Source organism: Rhamphochromis longiceps, linkage group LG3 (genome assembly GCF_057381845.1).
Source record: "Rhamphochromis longiceps isolate RC_006_pf linkage group LG3, R_longiceps_female_GT1.1, whole genome shotgun sequence".
NCBI classification, from domain to species: Eukaryota; Metazoa; Chordata; class Actinopteri; order Cichliformes; family Cichlidae; genus Rhamphochromis; species Rhamphochromis longiceps.
In genome coordinates this window covers 10,400,917-10,420,130 of record NC_140559.1, presented here as the reverse complement: position 1 = coordinate 10,420,130, position 19,214 = coordinate 10,400,917, and the positions used below count along the sequence as shown (strand labels likewise).

The 19,214-nt window shown below is 48.0% G+C and overlaps 1 protein-coding gene across 5 annotated transcripts in view; it reads left to right on the top strand.

Moving 5' to 3' along the window:
* dlg4b (discs, large homolog 4b (Drosophila)) overlaps nucleotides 1-18,243 on the top strand; it is a 49,830-nt gene extending 31,587 nt beyond the window's left edge. For 2 of the 5 annotated variants that reach the window (XM_085401448.1, XM_085401449.1), the window contains exons 6-21: nucleotides 2,043-2,093; nucleotides 5,270-5,394; nucleotides 5,585-5,754; nucleotides 6,207-6,343; nucleotides 6,425-6,575; nucleotides 7,818-8,086; nucleotides 9,903-10,005; nucleotides 12,179-12,275; nucleotides 13,471-13,647; nucleotides 14,516-14,553; nucleotides 15,064-15,111; nucleotides 15,205-15,306; nucleotides 15,384-15,556; nucleotides 15,636-15,745; nucleotides 16,234-16,325; nucleotides 16,412-18,243. In XM_085401448.1, the coding sequence (XP_085257574.1) occupies nucleotides 2,043-2,093; nucleotides 5,270-5,394; nucleotides 5,585-5,754; nucleotides 6,207-6,343; nucleotides 6,425-6,575; nucleotides 7,818-8,086; nucleotides 9,903-10,005; nucleotides 12,179-12,275; nucleotides 13,471-13,647; nucleotides 14,516-14,553; nucleotides 15,064-15,111; nucleotides 15,205-15,306; nucleotides 15,384-15,556; nucleotides 15,636-15,745; nucleotides 16,234-16,325; nucleotides 16,412-16,518 (1,950 nt within the window). In that variant the 3' untranslated portion in view covers nucleotides 16,519-18,243. The remainder of the gene's footprint in view (nucleotides 1-2,042; nucleotides 2,094-5,269; nucleotides 5,395-5,584; nucleotides 5,755-6,206; nucleotides 6,344-6,424; nucleotides 6,576-7,817; nucleotides 8,087-9,902; nucleotides 10,006-12,178; nucleotides 12,276-13,470; nucleotides 13,648-14,515; nucleotides 14,554-15,063; nucleotides 15,112-15,204; nucleotides 15,307-15,383; nucleotides 15,557-15,635; nucleotides 15,746-16,233; nucleotides 16,326-16,411) is intronic. The other 3 variants (XM_085401452.1, XM_085401450.1, XM_085401451.1) reach the window with 2 other exon arrangements.
* The last annotated feature ends 971 nt before the right edge of the window (nucleotides 18,244-19,214 follow it).

Sequence of the window (19,214 nt, the reverse complement as noted above, 5' to 3'; positions counted from 1 at the left end):
CTCATCTGTAACAAAAACCAGCCGTAACCAAGTAAAGTCAAGTAGAACCGAGTAGAGTACAGGAGAGCAGGTGCTAGTTAGCTAGCTAGCTTAGGTGGTGGGTTCATGGAGGTCCTGATCCCTTCACTCTGGTCCTTCTCAGGCTCCAGCTGTGTTAAAGACCTCCATCAGTGTGACATGGGTGGAGGTTAGGTGGAAGTTGCAGATCAGTGGGTGAAGATGCTTCAGCTCTCTGAGCTGTCAGGATACAGATGTTGTGCTCCTGTATCCAGGTGTGTCAGCAGGAAACAGCGAGTGTTATATTAAGGTTTAACAAAATGTGGGCCGTTTATTTGGCTGATGGGAAAAAAAACACAAAACAAAGACAAAGCAAACTGGGACAAAACTAAACTGGGAGCAGCTAAGACTAACCATGAAAACTATGACACAAGAACATGAGCATGAATCTGAGCAGGAGCACAAAAAAACCCAAGACCTGAGTGACCTGAAGCAACACAAACAGATGACCCGACACTGAACGACTTAAATATACAGCAGGGTAATGAGGGAAGTGGAAACAGCTGACACAAATGAACATCACGCCACATGGGAAGCAAAGCTAAACACACTGAACATGGAACATCAGTTTTCCTGTAGACTCCTGGTGGAGCAGAGGTCTGCAACAACACCACGCCAACGGACTTTCAAAATAAAACAGGAAGCATGGAGAGACATGAACTCGGACACGAAAGCTTGACACAAGAGAGAGGGAGCGAGAGAGGGACACAGAGGAGAGACACAAGGGGACACGGGTGATAACACAAACTGGACTAAAACTCAACTAAGTCCTAACTAATAATAACAACACAAGAACATATTTCCAAGAAATCACAAACCCCGCCCCCTGACAGGGAGGCCATGTTGGCTCAGTGATGGTGTGATGAGCTCCAAATACAGTACAGCTGATAAATTTACCAGCTGCTGCCTGTGGAGCTTTGATCAAGCATCAAACATCCTGCAGTTATTTCTATCTGCTTTAAAGCTTTTATTAGCTCCTATTTTTATTACAGTGTGCGGATTAAAGGACGTCCAACCCTCAGACACGTTTTCTAACACACAGTTTACTGTCAGAGAAGCTGCTCCAGCTGTTTCCTGTTTGGATCATCTGAACGTGTCACAAACAGAGACGCTGTTACAGTGTATCTGTCTCTGCTCCAGCTGTTAGCAGCTGTTTCAGTAACCGCTTTGCATTTCATAAAGAATGACTGAAAACTAACAGCTCACCTGTACACACACCTGCAGGAGCTCTGACCCCTGTTTACAGCTCTGTGTGTGTGTGTTGATGGTCAGAGCTGTGTGTGGGCGGGTCTAGGATCAGGTGACCCTGAACCCTCCCTCATATCTGCAGCACATGTCCCCCCCTCACTGAGCCTGGCCCTTCTGGAGGTGTTTGGCTGGGTGTAGAGCAGCCTGATGGAGGCTTTGAATACATCAGGTGTAGCTAGCACAGCGCCTGCTGACAGCTTTAAATGGCACTGATGGAGCTGCACATCTGTGGCTGTCAGTGATGTCATGATGATGTCATGAGAATCATGATGTCAGGTGTGCTTCAGGACATGAAGGACAGAGGACATGCTGGGCGGTGTGTGTGTGTCCTCCTGTGATAAACTGTGTAAGGGTGAGGTAGAGTGTGTGTACAGCGTGAACAGCTGGCATGGACTGATAGGCTCTGCCCCCAGCTACCCTCACCTGGACAAACGAAGAAGGCGGGTGGATGATGATGGACGAGCTGTGAAGGGTTTGGTCACATGACTCAGTGAGGTGTGTGGTTAATGAGTGGAGAGAGCGCCACAGCAGGAAGTGATGTAATAACCGTGTCTCCAAGCTCTCATGAGTGCTTGGAGCAGATGATATGAGAGTTGGTTGCTATAGCTACGGCTACAGTTGCCCAGGTAACCGGGCCCCTTGAGGGCTCAACAGCTGTTACCATGGAGTTGCCGTGGCGATGAGCAGAGATATTCTGGGATGTGATTTAACTCTTCATGTGTTTATTTTTTTTACAGATGAACGGGTCAGAGGGAGAGCTGGAGTACGAGGAGATCACACTGGAGAGGGTGAGCGCACACACACACACACACACACACACACACACACGCACACAGACGCACACAGACGCACACAGACACACGCACACAGACGCACACAGACGCACACACACACACACACAGACGCACACAGACGCACACAGACACACACACACAGACACACACACACACACACACACACAGACACACACACACACACACACACACAGACGCACACAGACACACGCACACAGACGCACACACACACACACACAGACGCACACAGACGCACACAGACACACACACACAGACACACACAGACGCACACAGACACACACACACAGACACACACACACACACACACACACACACACAGACACACACACACACACACACACACACAGACACACACACACACACACACACACACAGACACACACACACAGACACACACACACACAGACACACACACACACACACACACACACAGACACACACACACACAGACACACACACACACACACACACACACACAGACACACACACACACACACAGACACACACACACAGACACACACACACAGACACACACACAGACACACACACACACACACGTGTAGTGGTGAGAAACACTCGGTCCTCGCGCTCCTTCCAGCTCGTCTCCGCTCTGTTTTTAGACGCATCACTCTGATTTAAAAGCCGCCGTCACCCTCTGAATGTAAGCCACGCCCCCCTGACATCAGCGGGTTATTTTTAGCTCCTTTTACAAATCAAACCAGTGAACCTGACGTTTAATCAGCTGGTCTCAGATCTGCTCACAGAGGCACAGCTGTCAGCACACACAGGAGTGATTTCATGAGTCACCTCCCATCAGCCCTTCATGCACTCTGTGAGGATGATGATGAGGAGGAGGAGGATGTTGAGGATTAGTGTGGAGGTGTGTCAGAGACAGCGGGTGGACAGAGACACTAACATCTGTCCTCAGTGAGTGAGAAGTCTGCAGACACATCTGCATAATTCATGCACAGCTGATCATTGAATACGAGCTGCAGGCAGAAACACCACAGATGAAGAAAACAGGAAGTAAATGAGATGTTCCTGTCAGGGCTTATGATGATGATGATGAAGGTTTAGCTCTGCTGTGAAGACACATTAGTGAAAGGGCTGCTGGGTAATATCAGGCAGGACTGACCTCCATCAGGCAGATGGTCCAGAGAGCTGCAGGAGCATGAGGAGGATTAGATTCAGCCTTGTTAGAGGACAGGAAGGTGAAGCTCGTCTCTGTGGACGTCTTCAGCCAACAGCTCGCAGCTTCCTGCGGTCATGTGGACAGCAGCTATCATGGTGACACCATCACAGGAAGTGGAGCAGAAACATCTCCTCTGCTCCGTCAGTGAAGCTCTGACTGAAACAGCTGACTAACTGCTGTCATGGTAACCTGCTGCTGAGGCTGAACTCAGTTCACACTAGGGCTGGGCGATATGACCCAAAATTCATATCTCGATACGTTTTAGCTGGATGGCGATATAAGATATATATCTCGATATTTTTTAAAAGCCATAAAGTAAGAACGAACAGAGAGTTTAGTCACAGCTGTGCCCCAGATGTCACACAGGCACTTTTATTAACATACAGCACAGATGAAGAAATTACTCAAAAATAAATGATCAGCATCTATTAAATAATAATGCTCTATAAATAAAAGAAAACTGTTGTTTTTGTGCATAACAAAAAGCTCACAATTGTGCAGTCAAAATGTAAACTAACAGACGCTGAGCATAATAACAAGCAGCTGCTCTGTTCCCAACTTCTACTGCGTGACTGACAGCCTGCAGTTTGAAATCCTCTTTGTAACCGTGTCTCTTACAGGTGCCATTTATGGTCCTTATACACACAGTACGGTAATATTACGTTGAAGCACAGTGTGTATCACTCCGCGAGGCTCCTCGGTAGCCGTAATGCTCTGGCAATACATCAAGCGCTGCAGCTTCGTAGCTTAGCAAAGTCGTACTAAAAGATTTATTGACAGATTGCTGAGCGCTGTGTTCCACATAAAATTGGTTCGTGGTCATCAAGCACAACCAGAATTCATACATAAGGCGAGCTGTCAACTTTTGAGAAAATGAAAGGATTCTAGGCTGTGCAGCCCCTCTGGGCTGCATGGCGTTAGCGTGGTTAGCTCGTTAGCGTGGTTAGCTCGCTAACACGTTGACGCCGTCCAGCCCCACGCACGGGGCGATGCGCGGTAACTCGTTAACAGAGATTTGCCGTGTCCATGTTGTCGCTGCCTGCAGGTGAAGCTATGGGGGAGGAGGGGGAGTTGTGTTCAGTGAAGGAGAGGCGAGGTCGAGTAACGTTGCGTAAAGACAAAAGTGGACGAAAGAGAGGCAAACCTGCGGCTCCACATCTATAATTATAACGTAACATAGTCTATATCGATATAAAGGATATTGTCACATCTTATATCTCGTATAAAAATATATCGATATTTTTAAAAAACTCGATATATCGCCCAGTCCTAGTTCACACCATGAGGCCTCTCAGCCCAGTGACAGGTGTCAGCTCCTCAGGACGTCCTCATCGGGGTCCTTTCAAAGTGAAGGAGCAGCAGCTCCACTTACTGGATGTCCGACTTACTCCCCCTGTCTCTAACAGAGACCATGAGCAGAGGAACACTGGGTCTGCTGGACCAATGAACCTTCAGCTTGTCTTTCTTCACCTCGTTGCTCCATCATGAAGGGAACTAACAGCACAGAAAGCAGGATCTATAGAAAACAGAATATAACATTATGACCAGAAGAATAAATAACACAGAACATAGAACCAAAATTCAAGATTATCAAAAATACAAAACCAGAAAACACCAAATATCTCTTCAGCCTCTCTCCTCTTTCTCCCCTCTGAGAGCTGAAGATCCAAAAGTCAGCTGGTTTGGACATCAGTCTGAGTCTGATAAAAACGTCAACATCTGCAGAGCTCCAGGTTATCCAGCTGTGCAGGAAGCTAACCTGACAGCTGCATAACTCTCCTGGGCCTGGGCTGGCTGTTTGTCTTAGATTCACTCCCAGATTTGATTTATGAGCTCACTGAGATCATGGGCCAGGTGCTGGTGTAAGTGGGGGCTCATCCAGGATCCACATACAGGGAGACCCAGGTCTGCATCAGGTACAGTGTGTTCATGTGTGTGTTCACGTGTGTGTGTTCAGGGTAACTCTGGTCTGGGCTTCAGCATCGCGGGAGGAACCGACAATCCTCACATCGGAGACGACCCCTCCATCTTCATCACCAAGATCATCCCCGGAGGAGCCGCTGCCCAGGACGGACGCCTCAGGTGCACACACACAGAAACACAAACACACACACAAACAGACACACACAGAAACACACACAGACTGCTTGTGCTTGTGTTCTCTGAGGACATGAAGCTGAGCCTCTCACCTTTAAAGGACCTGATCACCCCTGAGCCTTCAAACAGCTGTTTGAGGAGGTGACAATGACTCTCCCTCTCTCTTCATCTCCAGGGTGAACGACAGCATCGTATTCGTCAACGATGTGGACGTCCGGGAGGTCACTCACTCCATCGCTGTGGAGGCGCTGAAGGAGGCGGGGCCTGTTGTCAGGCTGTACGTGCTGCGGAGACGCCCACCGAGCGAACGCATCACACAGATCAAACTGATGAAAGGACCCAAAGGTGAGACAGGAGAGCAGCTCTTATGTAACTGTGATTCCAGCTGCTCTGCTGCCCTCTGCTGGACTGTTAGAGTCATTACAGTTCTTAAATACTTTATGTTTTATGTCAGCAAAAGAAGAATTAGAGACATGACAGAGGCTTCATACAGGAGATTCACCTTTATAACCCTTTATACTCTGATTCCTCAGCAGGACACTGTAGTAATGTTTAATAAACCTGTTATAAATACAGTTTAAACACACCTGAACGTGTCACCTCACCTGGAGCCAGTCACACCTGGAGATTTATTACTTTATATATTTTTAACATTTTGTGACGCACTGATTACGTCAGTAACATATTTTAGTTCATCACCTTTTTAATCTGTAAACGTTGTTTGCCATGAGTCAGTTTGATCTTCATCACTCGCTGTGTTCTGGGTTTTGTTAATCTAACCCCGCCCCCCGGTGCAGGTCTGGGCTTCAGTATAGCGGGCGGCGTGGGGAACCAGCACGTCCCTGGAGACAACAGCATCTACGTCACCAAGATCATCGAGGGCGGGGCGGCACACCGTGACGGGCGGCTGCAGATCGGAGACAAAATCCTGGCGGTACGTGACATCACACGTGTTCTCTCTGACACGCTAAACTGATGTGACTGTGGTCTAACGTGAGGCTCCGCCCCCCGGCAGGTCAACCACATGTCTCTGGAGGACGTCCTGCACGAAGACGCCGTGTCAGCCCTGAAGAATACAGGAGAGGTGGTCTACCTGAAGGTGGCCACGCCCACCTCGCAGTACATCCACCCAATTGATCGATACAGCCCCCCCGACCTGACCAGCTGTAAGTACACCTGTACAGCATCACACTGACTAGACCTGCTCACAGGTTGATTACAGTGATAATACTACAGTAATATTGTAAATAATACTGCATATCAGTCATCTGTACAGATGTGAGTTCACTCTGAATGATGACTTTAGTTTCCCTGCAGCGCCACCTAGAGGACAGATGTGCACTTTCAGCTCAGACTAATTCTAAACTCCTCAGAAGATGAAACCAGGACACAGTCAGGCTTTAAAATGAGTTTAATGAGGTTTTCCTTCAAGACGCTCCAGGAATGTTTGATCCTATCAGGCTTTGATCCTGATGCAGGTGAACTCAAGACTCAGAGGAAGGTCCAGGATGTTTGCTTTACTATGGATAAGATTGTCATTCATAACAGATTAATCCAGAATACTGTGTCAAACACACAGTCAGCAACCAGTTAAACCTGTGATCCAGATGTTAGACCTGTCCCTGATCCAGATGTTAGACCTGTCCCTGATCCAGATGTTAGACCTGTCCCTGATCCAGATGTTAGACCTGTCCCTGATCCAGATGTTAGACCCGTGTCTCTGATCCAGATGTTAGACCCGTGTCTCTGATCCAGATGTTAGACCCGTGTCTCTGATCCAGATGTTAGACCCGTGACCCTGATCCAGATGTTAGACCCGTGTCCCTGATCCAGATGTTAGACCTGTGTCCCTGATCCAGATGTTAGACCTGTCCATTATTCAAATGTTAGACCCGTGTCCCTGATCCAGATGTTAGACCTGTGACCCTGATCCAGATGTTAGACCCGTGACCCTGATCCAGATGTTAGACCCGTGACCCTGATCCAGATGTTAGACCCATGTCTCTGATCCAGATGTTAGACCCGTGACCCTGATCCAGATGTCAAACCCGTGACCCTGATCCTGATGTTAGACCTGTCCCTGATCCAGATGTTAGACCTGTGTCCCTGATCCAGATGTTAGACCTGTCCATTATTCAAATGTTAGACCCGTGTCCCTGATCCAGATGTTAGACCTGTGACCCTGATCCAGATGTTAGACCCCTGACCCTGATCCAGATGTTAGACCCGTGACCCTGATCCAGATGTTAGACCTGTGACCCTGATCCAGATGTTAGACCTGTCCCTTATCTAGATTTTAGACCTGTCCCTGATCCAGATGTTAGACCTGTCCCTGATCCAGATGTTAGACCCGTGTCCCTGATCCAGATGTCAGAGATCAGCTGCTGAATCTTCTGTCCTCGCTGCAGCCTACATGGAGCCGGACTATATGTGCGATTACCCACAAGCCCTCCCTCCTCCGTCACCGCGGCGATACTCCCCGATCCCCCGCGGCATGATGGGAGAGGACGAGTACTCGAGGGAGCCTCGCAGGGTTTGCGTGCAGCGCGGCTCCACCGGCCTGGGCTTCAACATCGTGGGCGGAGAGGACGGAGAGGGCATCTTCATCTCCTTCATCCTCGCAGGAGGCCCAGCAGACCTGAGCGGGGAGCTCCGCAAGGGAGACCAGATCCTCAGTGTAATACACACAAACACACACACACAGATCCTCAGTGTAATACACACAAACACACACAGATCCTCAGTGTAATACACACAAACACACACACAGATCCTCAGTGTAATACACACAAACACACACACAGATCCTCAGTGTAATGCACACAAACACACACACAGATCCTCAGTGTAATACACACAAACACACACACAGATCCTCAGTGTAATACACACAAACACACACACAGATCCTCAGTGTAATACACACAAACACACACACAGATCCTCAGTGTAATACACACAAACACACACACAGATCCTCAGTGTAATACACACAAACACACACACAGATCCTCAGTGTAATACACACAAACACACACACAGATCCTCAGTGTAATACACACAAACACACACACAGATCCTCAGTGTAATACACACAAACACACACACAGATCCTCAGTGTAATACACACAAACACACACACAGATCCTCAGTGTAATGCACACAAACACACACACAGATCCTCAGTGTAATACACACAAACACACACAGATCCTCAGTGTAATACACACAAACACACACAGATCCTCAGTGTAATACACACAAACACACACACAGCAGGTCTTCAGAGCAGGTGAGTTATTTAGAGATAAATGTGATCAATAACTCCAACAACTAACACCTGTTGGAGTTATTGATCTCATGAAGACATGAAGTCCAAAATAATAGGAGTACTTTAGAGCAGGGGTGTCAAACTCAATCGCACAGGGGCCAAAACTCAAGGCTCACTTTAGGTCGCAGGCCAAACGAGATAAACATTCATTGAACACTAAAACAAATGTTTTTTAAACATAAATATGAATAAAAACAGACAGGAATATTATTCCAGATTAAATAAACTTAAAAAAATAAACTTTAACTTTAAATATTTTGCTCTTCATAAAAATATATCCTGTCAAAATTACACAAGTTAGAAATACGAACATGCTGCCAAAACCCCAGAAAAAGTAAATGAGAGCAAACACAAGGTTGGAGCCGCATGCAGACGAGCTGGGCGCTGCTGCAGGAGTGCAGCTAATAAACTGTGCGGGACGTTCAGTGTCGTACTTTCCCTGAGTGCATCGTTACACTGCAGCTGCATCTGAATCTGCACAGGTGCAGCTCAGCAAAGTGCGCTGACTTGGTTCAACATTACTTGGCAACAGGGAAAGTGAGGCAGGTTGCACTGGTGCGTCGCACAGCTTCATCCTGCAGCTCTTCAGAGCGGTACTGGGCTCATTTGGCTCCTCTGCTACAGTAAAACCTGCTTTCACAACAGCTTCACTTTGTGGTTTTGCTCTGGTGACAAACGTCTGCTGAAATGTCAGATTCTTCTTCAGCTCTTCTACTTCCTGTAGTTTCTGCGTTTAGGTTTTCAGCTCATCCTGACGTTTTGTCTCGTAGTGCCGTCTTAATTAAATTCCTTCATTACAGCCACATTATCTCCACTAATAAGACGCACGGGTTTACCAGCATGTCTGTAAACATATATTCAGCCTCCCACTGGCTCTGAAAGGCTCTGCTTTCAGAATCAACTTGTGTGTTATTAGCGCCTCATATCGCCGGGCCATGCATAACAATAATAGTACATCTATATAAAATCATCTCGCGGGCAGGATATAAATGTACGCCGGGCCGGATGTGGCCCGCGGGCCTTGAGTTTGACACACGTGCTTTAGACTCTCAAACTACAACAGAAAAGTAATCAGATCCACTCAACTAACGTGTGTGTGTGTGTGTGTGTGTGTGTGTGTGTGTGTGTGTGTGTGTGTGTGTGTGTGTGTGTGTGTGTGCAGGTGAACGGGGTGGACCTCCGGTACGCCACACATGAGCAGGCAGCAGCAGCTCTGAAGAACGCCGGGCAGACTGTTACCATAGTAGCACAGTACAGACCTGAGGGTGAGGACTCACACACACACACACACACACACACACACACACACACTCACACACACACAGACTCACACACACACACACACACACACACACACCTAACCCGTTTCTCACTACTCCAGTACGCGACTGCGCACTCGTGTTCTCACTAGTCCGTGCGTTGTAAGTTCACGCGTCACACTTCCTGAGAACGCAGCGCGATCGTTCCACAGCTGGAACATCAGTGTACTTGATGACTTGATGACATCACAGCTCCAGAGGTTTCACTGCCATCCCCTCGTAATTTTACTGTGATTAATATTTGCAGTGGAAATTTCTCATGGTGTGGGAGATTTCTGTAAGAAAAAAGATAAAACAGTATTTCAGGCACTTTGGCAAATAAAGCAAACATGAACATTTTGTCTAAGTGACTTATATGTTTAACCTGAGCAGTGAAAGACCGCGGGGGGTTAAAAACGATGGAGTCCGCTGTTCTCGCTCTGGTGACCCTTGACCTCATGGTCAGCTGACAGCTGGTGGGTAACAGACGTCTCTGAAAACGTCGGAGCGCTTTTACAAATATGTGATGTCCTGATATTTGAAGTTCACACAGCAACATTCTCGCCTTAAAATATCTTAAAAGTTCATTTTTTTACACAGAGTCATATCTTTTTAGCAGCTGTCCTACGTCACTGCTGTGTTTGAGTTTTGGACGAAATGCATTCTGGGATATTTGGCTGCACCAAGTCCACATAAGCCACCACCGGTGCATGCTGGGTAAAATGGGAGGAGCCAGAACACATCCGGGAATGTTGAGATGAGATGAGATGAGATGAGATAGCCTTTATTTGTCAGTTGCAGGTCTTTTGCCCACAACCGAGATGACAGACCTTGCCGACCGTACATACAATACAAACATCACATTGGGGAGACAGGTCAGGCCAGGTAGCGAGGAAAAAAACATTGAAATGTGTAACACAGAAGGATAATACAGGAATGCACAGATATCAACACACCAAGCACACACAGACAGCAACATGGGAAAGAGTTCCAGTGTGTGCATCTGATCTGGGACCGCTGCAGTCCCAGTCTTCCAGCCAACCCAGGTGGCCTTGCATGGAATGGGAAGGAACAGACTAAAGACAGTCGTTATCAGGGTGTTGTTGTTCAGCTCCAGCCTTGCAGCTGGCGCCAAAGGGGTATCTGCATAAGTGATGGTATGTTTTACTTTAGTGCGAACAGCTCATATGAATTTCAAAGCAGTTCTACAGTCCAACACTGGTCTCTCAATCTCCCGTTGGAGAGCCGCGAGCTTCGCCATACTTGCGTTCTGTGATGTTGTCATTTCTTGTGCTCAAGGAGCCGATTCTGAGAACTCACGGCAGTGAGCCTCCCCGAGATGTCATCCAATTTTGTGCCCAGAGATGTTATTCCGAGCGAGCCCTTCTGAGATGTATCCAGTGTGCAGTCAGAGATCTTATTCTGAGTATCCACAGCAGCCGTAGCCTCTCCAAGATCTTATCTGTGCTGACTCAATGAGCCCATTTTGAGAAACTCACACCTCTTCCCATCGTTCCAATCCCAGCGGGCAGCCTTGTGGGGGTTTGAACAGCCGGTTCCATTTTCTTAATTCTGCGATAAGTCAGGGCCAAGCCAGCTCCGATCAGCCAGAACCCTGTTACCATGGTTCCGAATAGGTAGATATCTTCAGCACTCAGGCTCACCCGAGCCCAGACTTCTCGTTGAGAAAGGGGTGTTGATTGCATTCAGGGAGCAGTTGATCCAATCCATGATTCCTCTTTTAGGTTTTAGAGAACAGACTGTGAGAGAGTGTTCCAGGGAAAATACAAAAACCACGAGACTAGACAAGGACACAAGCAGGGAAGATAAGGGAGAGAAGAAAAAGTGTGTCCGCCTCCTCCGAGAGTCAAAGAAGGAAAGTACTTGGCTTGATGCTACTTTGAATTGGAGCAGTACTGTTACTGATGACGTATCACAAGTCCACGAGAACGCAAGTACACACAAGTACACATATTGAGAAACAACAGGGTCTCCTCATCCATCTGTGAGCTGTGATTGGCCTGCAGTGATCCTGATGTTGGTCCTGCTCACTGTGTGTAAAGACCTGTGATCATGTGACCCTTGTACCTGTGTGACCTTTGACCTTGACCCTGTTTAAACTCTGAGTGTGTGTTTTCAGAGTACAGTCGCTTCGAGGCAAAGATCCACGACCTGAGGGAGCAGATGATGAACAGCTCGTCCGGCAGTCTGAGGAACAGCCGCACCTTCTACATCAGGTAACCTGAGCTCACCTGTGACACACTGAGACACCTGGACCAGGTCTCCTCAGGGCAGCACGCCCGGCCTCTTTCATCTGTTCCTACTGTGAATGAGTCAGAATGACCTCACAGTCATGACGCCTGTGAACAGGTGTGCTTTACTCCATCATGTGTCACTCAGCTGTAACCATCAACCATCTAGATTCAGAGATGGATGCATCCAGCAGATTATTCCTTTACCAACAACACATGAACACATCAGGAGCACCTCAGGTTCAGGATGGGTTTGAACGCAGGCTGGAGCTGCCAGGGATCGAACCAACAACCTCAGAGGACGAGCCGCTCTGCCTCCTGAAACACAGACACCACGTTTATGAGTGTGAGAGGTTTATCCTCAGTAAGACACGTTTGTCTCTCTACACAGCAGAGACCAGACGGACATCCACAGAACAGATCGGTAGAATACAGTAAAACAATAGAAACAGTTATAAACAACTGCAGAATTGTAAGGTCTGTAATAGGAGTGGCTGTAGCTCAGGCGGTAGACCAGGTCATCTACTGATCGCAAGGTTGGTGGTTCGATTCCTGGCTTCCCCTGGTCTGCATGCCAAATATCCTTGAGCGAGATATTAATGTTCACCGATGCATCCATCAGAGTATGTGTGTGTGAATGTGAGCTAGAAAGGAAATGTGCTTGGGTGAATGCACACGTTGCATAAAGCGCTGTGAGTGAGTAGAAAAGCGCTGTATGAGCTGTAATAAGCCATGTGTGTATTTTTACAGTTTAGAATTCATAACATTTAGTTAGTGTGTGTGTACATGTTTATATATCTTTGTGAGGACCAACATTTAAATGCTACTATGCTTGTGGGGACCAACAGCCATCATGGGGACTATGAAGACATGTTTGAGACTCACAATGTGGTTTTAGGGTCCCAGTTATGGGGACGCTTTCATTTTTGATGGTTAGGGTAAGAAATATGTCAATTGATGTCCTCACTAAGATATGAAAACAGGACTGTGTGTGTCTGTGTTTGTTGGTCCGAAGAGTGTGTGAAGAACACACAGAGAACTCCTGGAACAACTTCTGACTCCAGATCAGCTAAATTTAAATGACTCCCAGTCAGCTGACAGTCTGAGGTGGTCACATGACCTCCTGAGGTCCTCAGAGGCGATGAGCGGCGTTCTCCATGGCGTGCTGTGTGTGTTACAGGGCGCTCTTCGACTACGATAAGCAGTGGGACTGCGGCGTGCTGTCTCAGGCGCTGGACTTTAACTTTGGCGAGGTCTTCCACGTGATCGACAGCGCCGATGAGGAGTGGTGGCAGGCACGCAGGGTCAACCAGCAGGGGGAGCTGGAGGAGCTGGGCTACGTCCCCTCCAAGCACAGGTCTGTGAATGCTGCACACACACACACACACACAGGTCAGTGAATGCTGCACACACACACACACACACACACACACACACAGGTCAGCGAATGCTGCACACACACACACACACACACACACACACACAGGTCAGCGAATGCTGCACACACACACACACACACACACACACAGGTCAGTGAATGCTGCACACACACACACACACACACAGGTCTGTGAATGCTGCACACACACACACACACACACACAGGTCAGTGAATGCTGCACACACACACACACACACACACACACACACAGGTCAGTGAATGCTGCACACACACACACACACAGGTCTGTGAATGCTGCACACACACACACACACACACAGGTCAGTGAATGCTGCACACACACACACACACACACACACACACACACACACACACAGGTCAGTGAATGCTGCACACACACACACACACACACACACACAGGTCAGTGAATGCTGCACACACACACACACACACACACACACACACACAGGTCAGTGAATGCTGCACACACACACACACACACACACACACACACACAGGTCAGTGAATGCTGCACACACACACACACACACACACACACACACACAGGTCAGTGAATGCTGCACACACACACACACACACAGGTCAGTGAATGCTGCACACACACACACACACACACACACACACACACACACACACAGGTCAGTGAATGCTGCACACACACACACACACACACACACACACACACACACACAGGTCAGTGAATGCTACACACACACACTGACTGCCACCTCAGGGTGCTTTATACTGTAAGATAAAGACAATAATACACAATGAATCCAGTGTGTGTGTGTGTGTGTTTCAGAGTGGAGAGGAAGGAGTGGTCACGGATGAAGAGCAAAGGTAAAATAATAACACACACACAGAGGAGGAGGAGGAGGAGGCGTGGTTATTCATCAGTGACTCCTCCACACACACTCCTGTGATGATAGTTTGACCTCCTGATGATCAGTGAGGAGGAGCCTGAGAGCTCAGGAACAGGAAGAGGTCAGAGGTCATTCATCGAAGCTCCATGTTCAGTGTGAGGAAGTTAAATAAAACCTGCAGCCTGTGCTGATGATACAGGAAGTGGAAGTATCTACTTCCTGTTTTCTCCTCGAGGATCCAGAGGAAGTCACTCAGACTCAGAAACACAAAAACACAGAGACGTCCATCAGCTCTGACCTCATCACAGCATCACAGGAACCTTCAGACAGGAAGTGACCTCTGACCTCTCTCACTTCTAACCACGTGACTCAGTCAAACTGAGGGTTCATGTAACCTCAGACCCTCCTCATCATCATGTCCCCGTCATGGATCAAATCTTCGTATGATGTCACTTCCTGTGTTTTCAGGTGTTTCTTCTTCTTGCAGGTAGAGAAGGCTTCGTTCACAGCTACGAGCTCATCACTCAGATTGAAGGTCAGTGTCACCAGTAACCTTTGACCCCAGACTCTAAATCAAACTGTTCCCGCCTCTGACTGTGGGTCACATGACCTCTGTGTGTGTGTTCAGTGGACTATGCCCGCCCCATCATCATCCTGGGACCCACCAAAGACCGCGTCAACGACGACCTGCTGTCCGAGTTCCCCGACAAGTTCGGCTCCTGCGTTCCCCGTAAGGCTCCGCCTACAGGTGGTCGAACAGGAACTGAACAGACAGGTTTCTAATGTGTGCCTCGCTCTCTCTCACAGATACGACTCGCCCTCGCAGGGACTACGAGGTGGATGGGCGGGACTACCACTTTGTGGCGTCACGGGAACAGATGGAGCGGGACATCCAGTCGCACCGCTTCATCGAGGCGGGGCAGTACAACAACCACCTGTACGGGACGTCGGTGCAGAGTGTGCGACAGGTGGCCGAGCAGGTGACAGTCCGCACTTTCCCACAGTGGCCGTTTCCACTCCCACAGTGGCAGTATTGTGACGGTGTGTGTGTGTGTTCAGGGGAAGCACTGCATCCTGGATGTGTCGGCCAACGCCGTGAGGAGGCTGCAGGCGGCACAGCTCCACCCCATCGCTATCTTCATCCGACCGCGGTCGCTGGAGAACATCCTGTGAGTCTAACACGTCACGTAAAATCATGAGGTCAGATCAAACTGCTCTCTGACTCCGCCCATAAAGGTCAAATCAGACCAACCTCCCAGATCCAGTAACAGACAGAGGTCTGCAAAAGCAGAGATGAGATTCTGACATCTGCCACCTGGTGATAGACGAGTTGTGCCTCATCCACAGACTCTAGTGTGGGTGCCCAGCTGGGCCCCCACGGGAGACCCTACCGTGGGAGACCCTACCAGGGACAAAAAGCCCCCAACACCACAGGTTGCGAATCAGGGAGGTTCTTAATTTTTGATTCTTAAAGTAAATTAAAGTTCAAACATGAAAATCTCAAATGTCATTCAATTACATTCTTTAAAAGAAAATTAATTAAAATTTTAAATAAAATTTTTTTTTAAGATTTGATTCAAAGTGTCGTTGTTTTGTGGGCGGAGCCACAGAGCATTTCATGTCGCTGTGAGAATTAACACGTGTGACATTGGTGCAGGGACTTGAACAAGCGCCTGTCGGAGGAGCAGGCGAGGAAAGCTCTGGATCGAGCCATCAAGCTGGAGCAGGACTTCCTGGAGTGCTTCACAGGTAAAACAACGATTAAGTTCACGAGCGTTCACGTGTGAAACGTACGAGCGTCTCGGGGTTTGATGCCATCTTTGCCTGTCTTCCAGCCATCGTGCACGGCGACAGCTTCGAGGAAGTCTACCACCACGTCAAAGTGGTCATCGAGGAGCAGAGCGGACCCTACATCTGGGTCCCCGCACGCGACAGGCTCTGATTGGCCGACTGTCTTCACGGGAACTGCTGTTAACGTCACGCCCAGGCTCCTCCCTCCCTCCAGCGGGTTTTTGTTTTCTTCTCTGGGAGGGTGACGGGCGCACGCACTGATGGATCAGGATGTTTTTAATCTGAGACGAGGACAGACTCACACTGATTGGTTTATTATCAGTACATGATGAATCAGAGCCTGTAGACCTGGTACTGAAGTATTTATATCATGCTATTTATTTATTTATCTATTTATTTATTGGTTTGTGTGATGTGAAGATGGTGTGTGCGTGTGTGTGTGTGTGTGTGTGTGAGTGTGCACGTGTTGGTGTGTGGTGTACATACAGACTTGTGTGACTGTAAATAAACGATGGGGCTCAAACACACAGTCTATTTCAGGGCTTAAAGTAACAAACAACCACTGGACTACAACACCCACAATCCTGCTCTGCCTGCACCTCTACACCCCCACGCCCTCACTTTCCACACTTCATCTGCTACTGTCCTCCTCTGCCTGGACTAGAACTCCTCAAAGCACCCTTTGTTTGGACTACAACTCCTCAAACCGCACTGTGTTTGGACTACAACTCCTCAAAGCACCCTTTGTTTGGACTACAACTCCTCAAAGCACCCTTTGTTTGGACTACAACTCCTCAAACCGCACTGTGTTTGGACTACAACTCCTCAAAGCACCCTTTGTTTGGACTACAACTCCTCAAACCACCCTTTGTTTGGACTACAACTCCTCAAACCACCCTTTGTTTGGACTACAACTCCTCAAACCGCACTGTGTTTGGACTACAACTCCCTGTCTTTCCCCCTGCTTCCACTAAAGCACCCACAATCCTCCTTGGTTTTGACTGCAACAACTTTATGCTGGACTACATGACCCACAATCCTCTGTCTTGACCTAAACGCACACAATCCTTCTTGGCTGAACACTGAACTGCCCTCATATGGACTACAGCTCCCATAATCCCCTCCTGATGGACAGTTTGGAGTGAAACACTTCCATTTTTAAGCAAAAACGTCTGGACTGCAGCACCAACACTTCCCAGTTGTGGTGATGGATAAACTCCACCCACAAATGTCTACAGCACAGAAGGACGACATTACCCACAAGTCTCAGCTGATCCAGGCCACACATGCTGCCTGTGGGTCTGTGCTTGACTACAATACCCATGATTCCCTGCTCAGATGGCAGGGTGGAGACTGTGAAATTACTCTGCTGAGGGGAAGGCGGAGCTAAAGGTTGAGGTTGGGGAGCATCAGGGGGCGGGGCATGTGTCCTGCTCACAGGACTCTGTTACCCACAGTGCTTTGGGTGTAGATGGGTTCCAGCGGGGTTTCCCAGACTGAATATCAGGGTCGTGTGAATAATAATAATTATTATAATAAAAGTAATCCTACTTATAGATGATGTAATATCATCACACACACGTGCACTCAGCGGGGTCACCTGAGGTCACGTTAGTTTGTGAGCACTGACAGAAACACTGATGTATCATTAAATCTGAGTATTGATTAGCCTGCCTCAAACACACACACACACACACACACACACACACAAACTCACACACACACTCATTTATGCACACACACTCACACTCATTTATGCACACACACACACACACAAACTCACACACACAAACACACAGACACACAAACTCACACACACACTCATTTATGCACACACACACACACGCACACACACACACACACACTCATTTATGCACACACACTCACACTCATTTATGCACACACACACACACAAACTCACACACACAAACACACAGACACACAAACTCACACACACACTCATTTATGCACACACACACACACGCACACACAAACTCACACTCACACTCATTTATGCACACGCACACACACACACTCACACTCATTTATGCACACACTCACACACACACACACACTCACACTCATTTATGCACACGCACACACACACACACACAAACTCACACACACACTCACACTCATTTATGCACACACTCACACACACACACACACTCACACTCATTTATGCACACGCACACACGCACACACACACACTCACACTCATTTATGCACACGCACACACGCACACACACACACACACACACACACTCATTTATGCACACGCACACACACACACTCACACATTTATGCACACGCACACACGCACACACACACACACACACACTCATTTATGCACACACACTCACACACACACACACACTCACACTCATTTATGCACACGCACACACACACACTCTCACACACACACACACAAACTCACACACACACTCATTTATGCACACACTCACACACACACTCATTTATGCACACACGCACACACGCACGCACACACTCTCACACACACACTCACACACACACACACTCACTCACACGCACACACACACACACTCACACTCACACAGAGTTGAGATAGTTTGATGAGCGGCTCGTTGTATAATGACATGAATTAGTTATAAATGAAACTCTTGAAATATTGAAATAAATTCCTTATAAAAGCTGACTGAGTCTCGTCCATGTTGGATCCTGCGTGTTCGTGCACAGCTGACTGCTGACTCCGCCCATCAGCTGAAAGTCCTGACAAACATAAATTTATTATTGATTATATGACCAAGGTGGTGTCATAGATACTGATGGAGCTGAGGACCTGCACGTTTAACCACAGGTGATAAA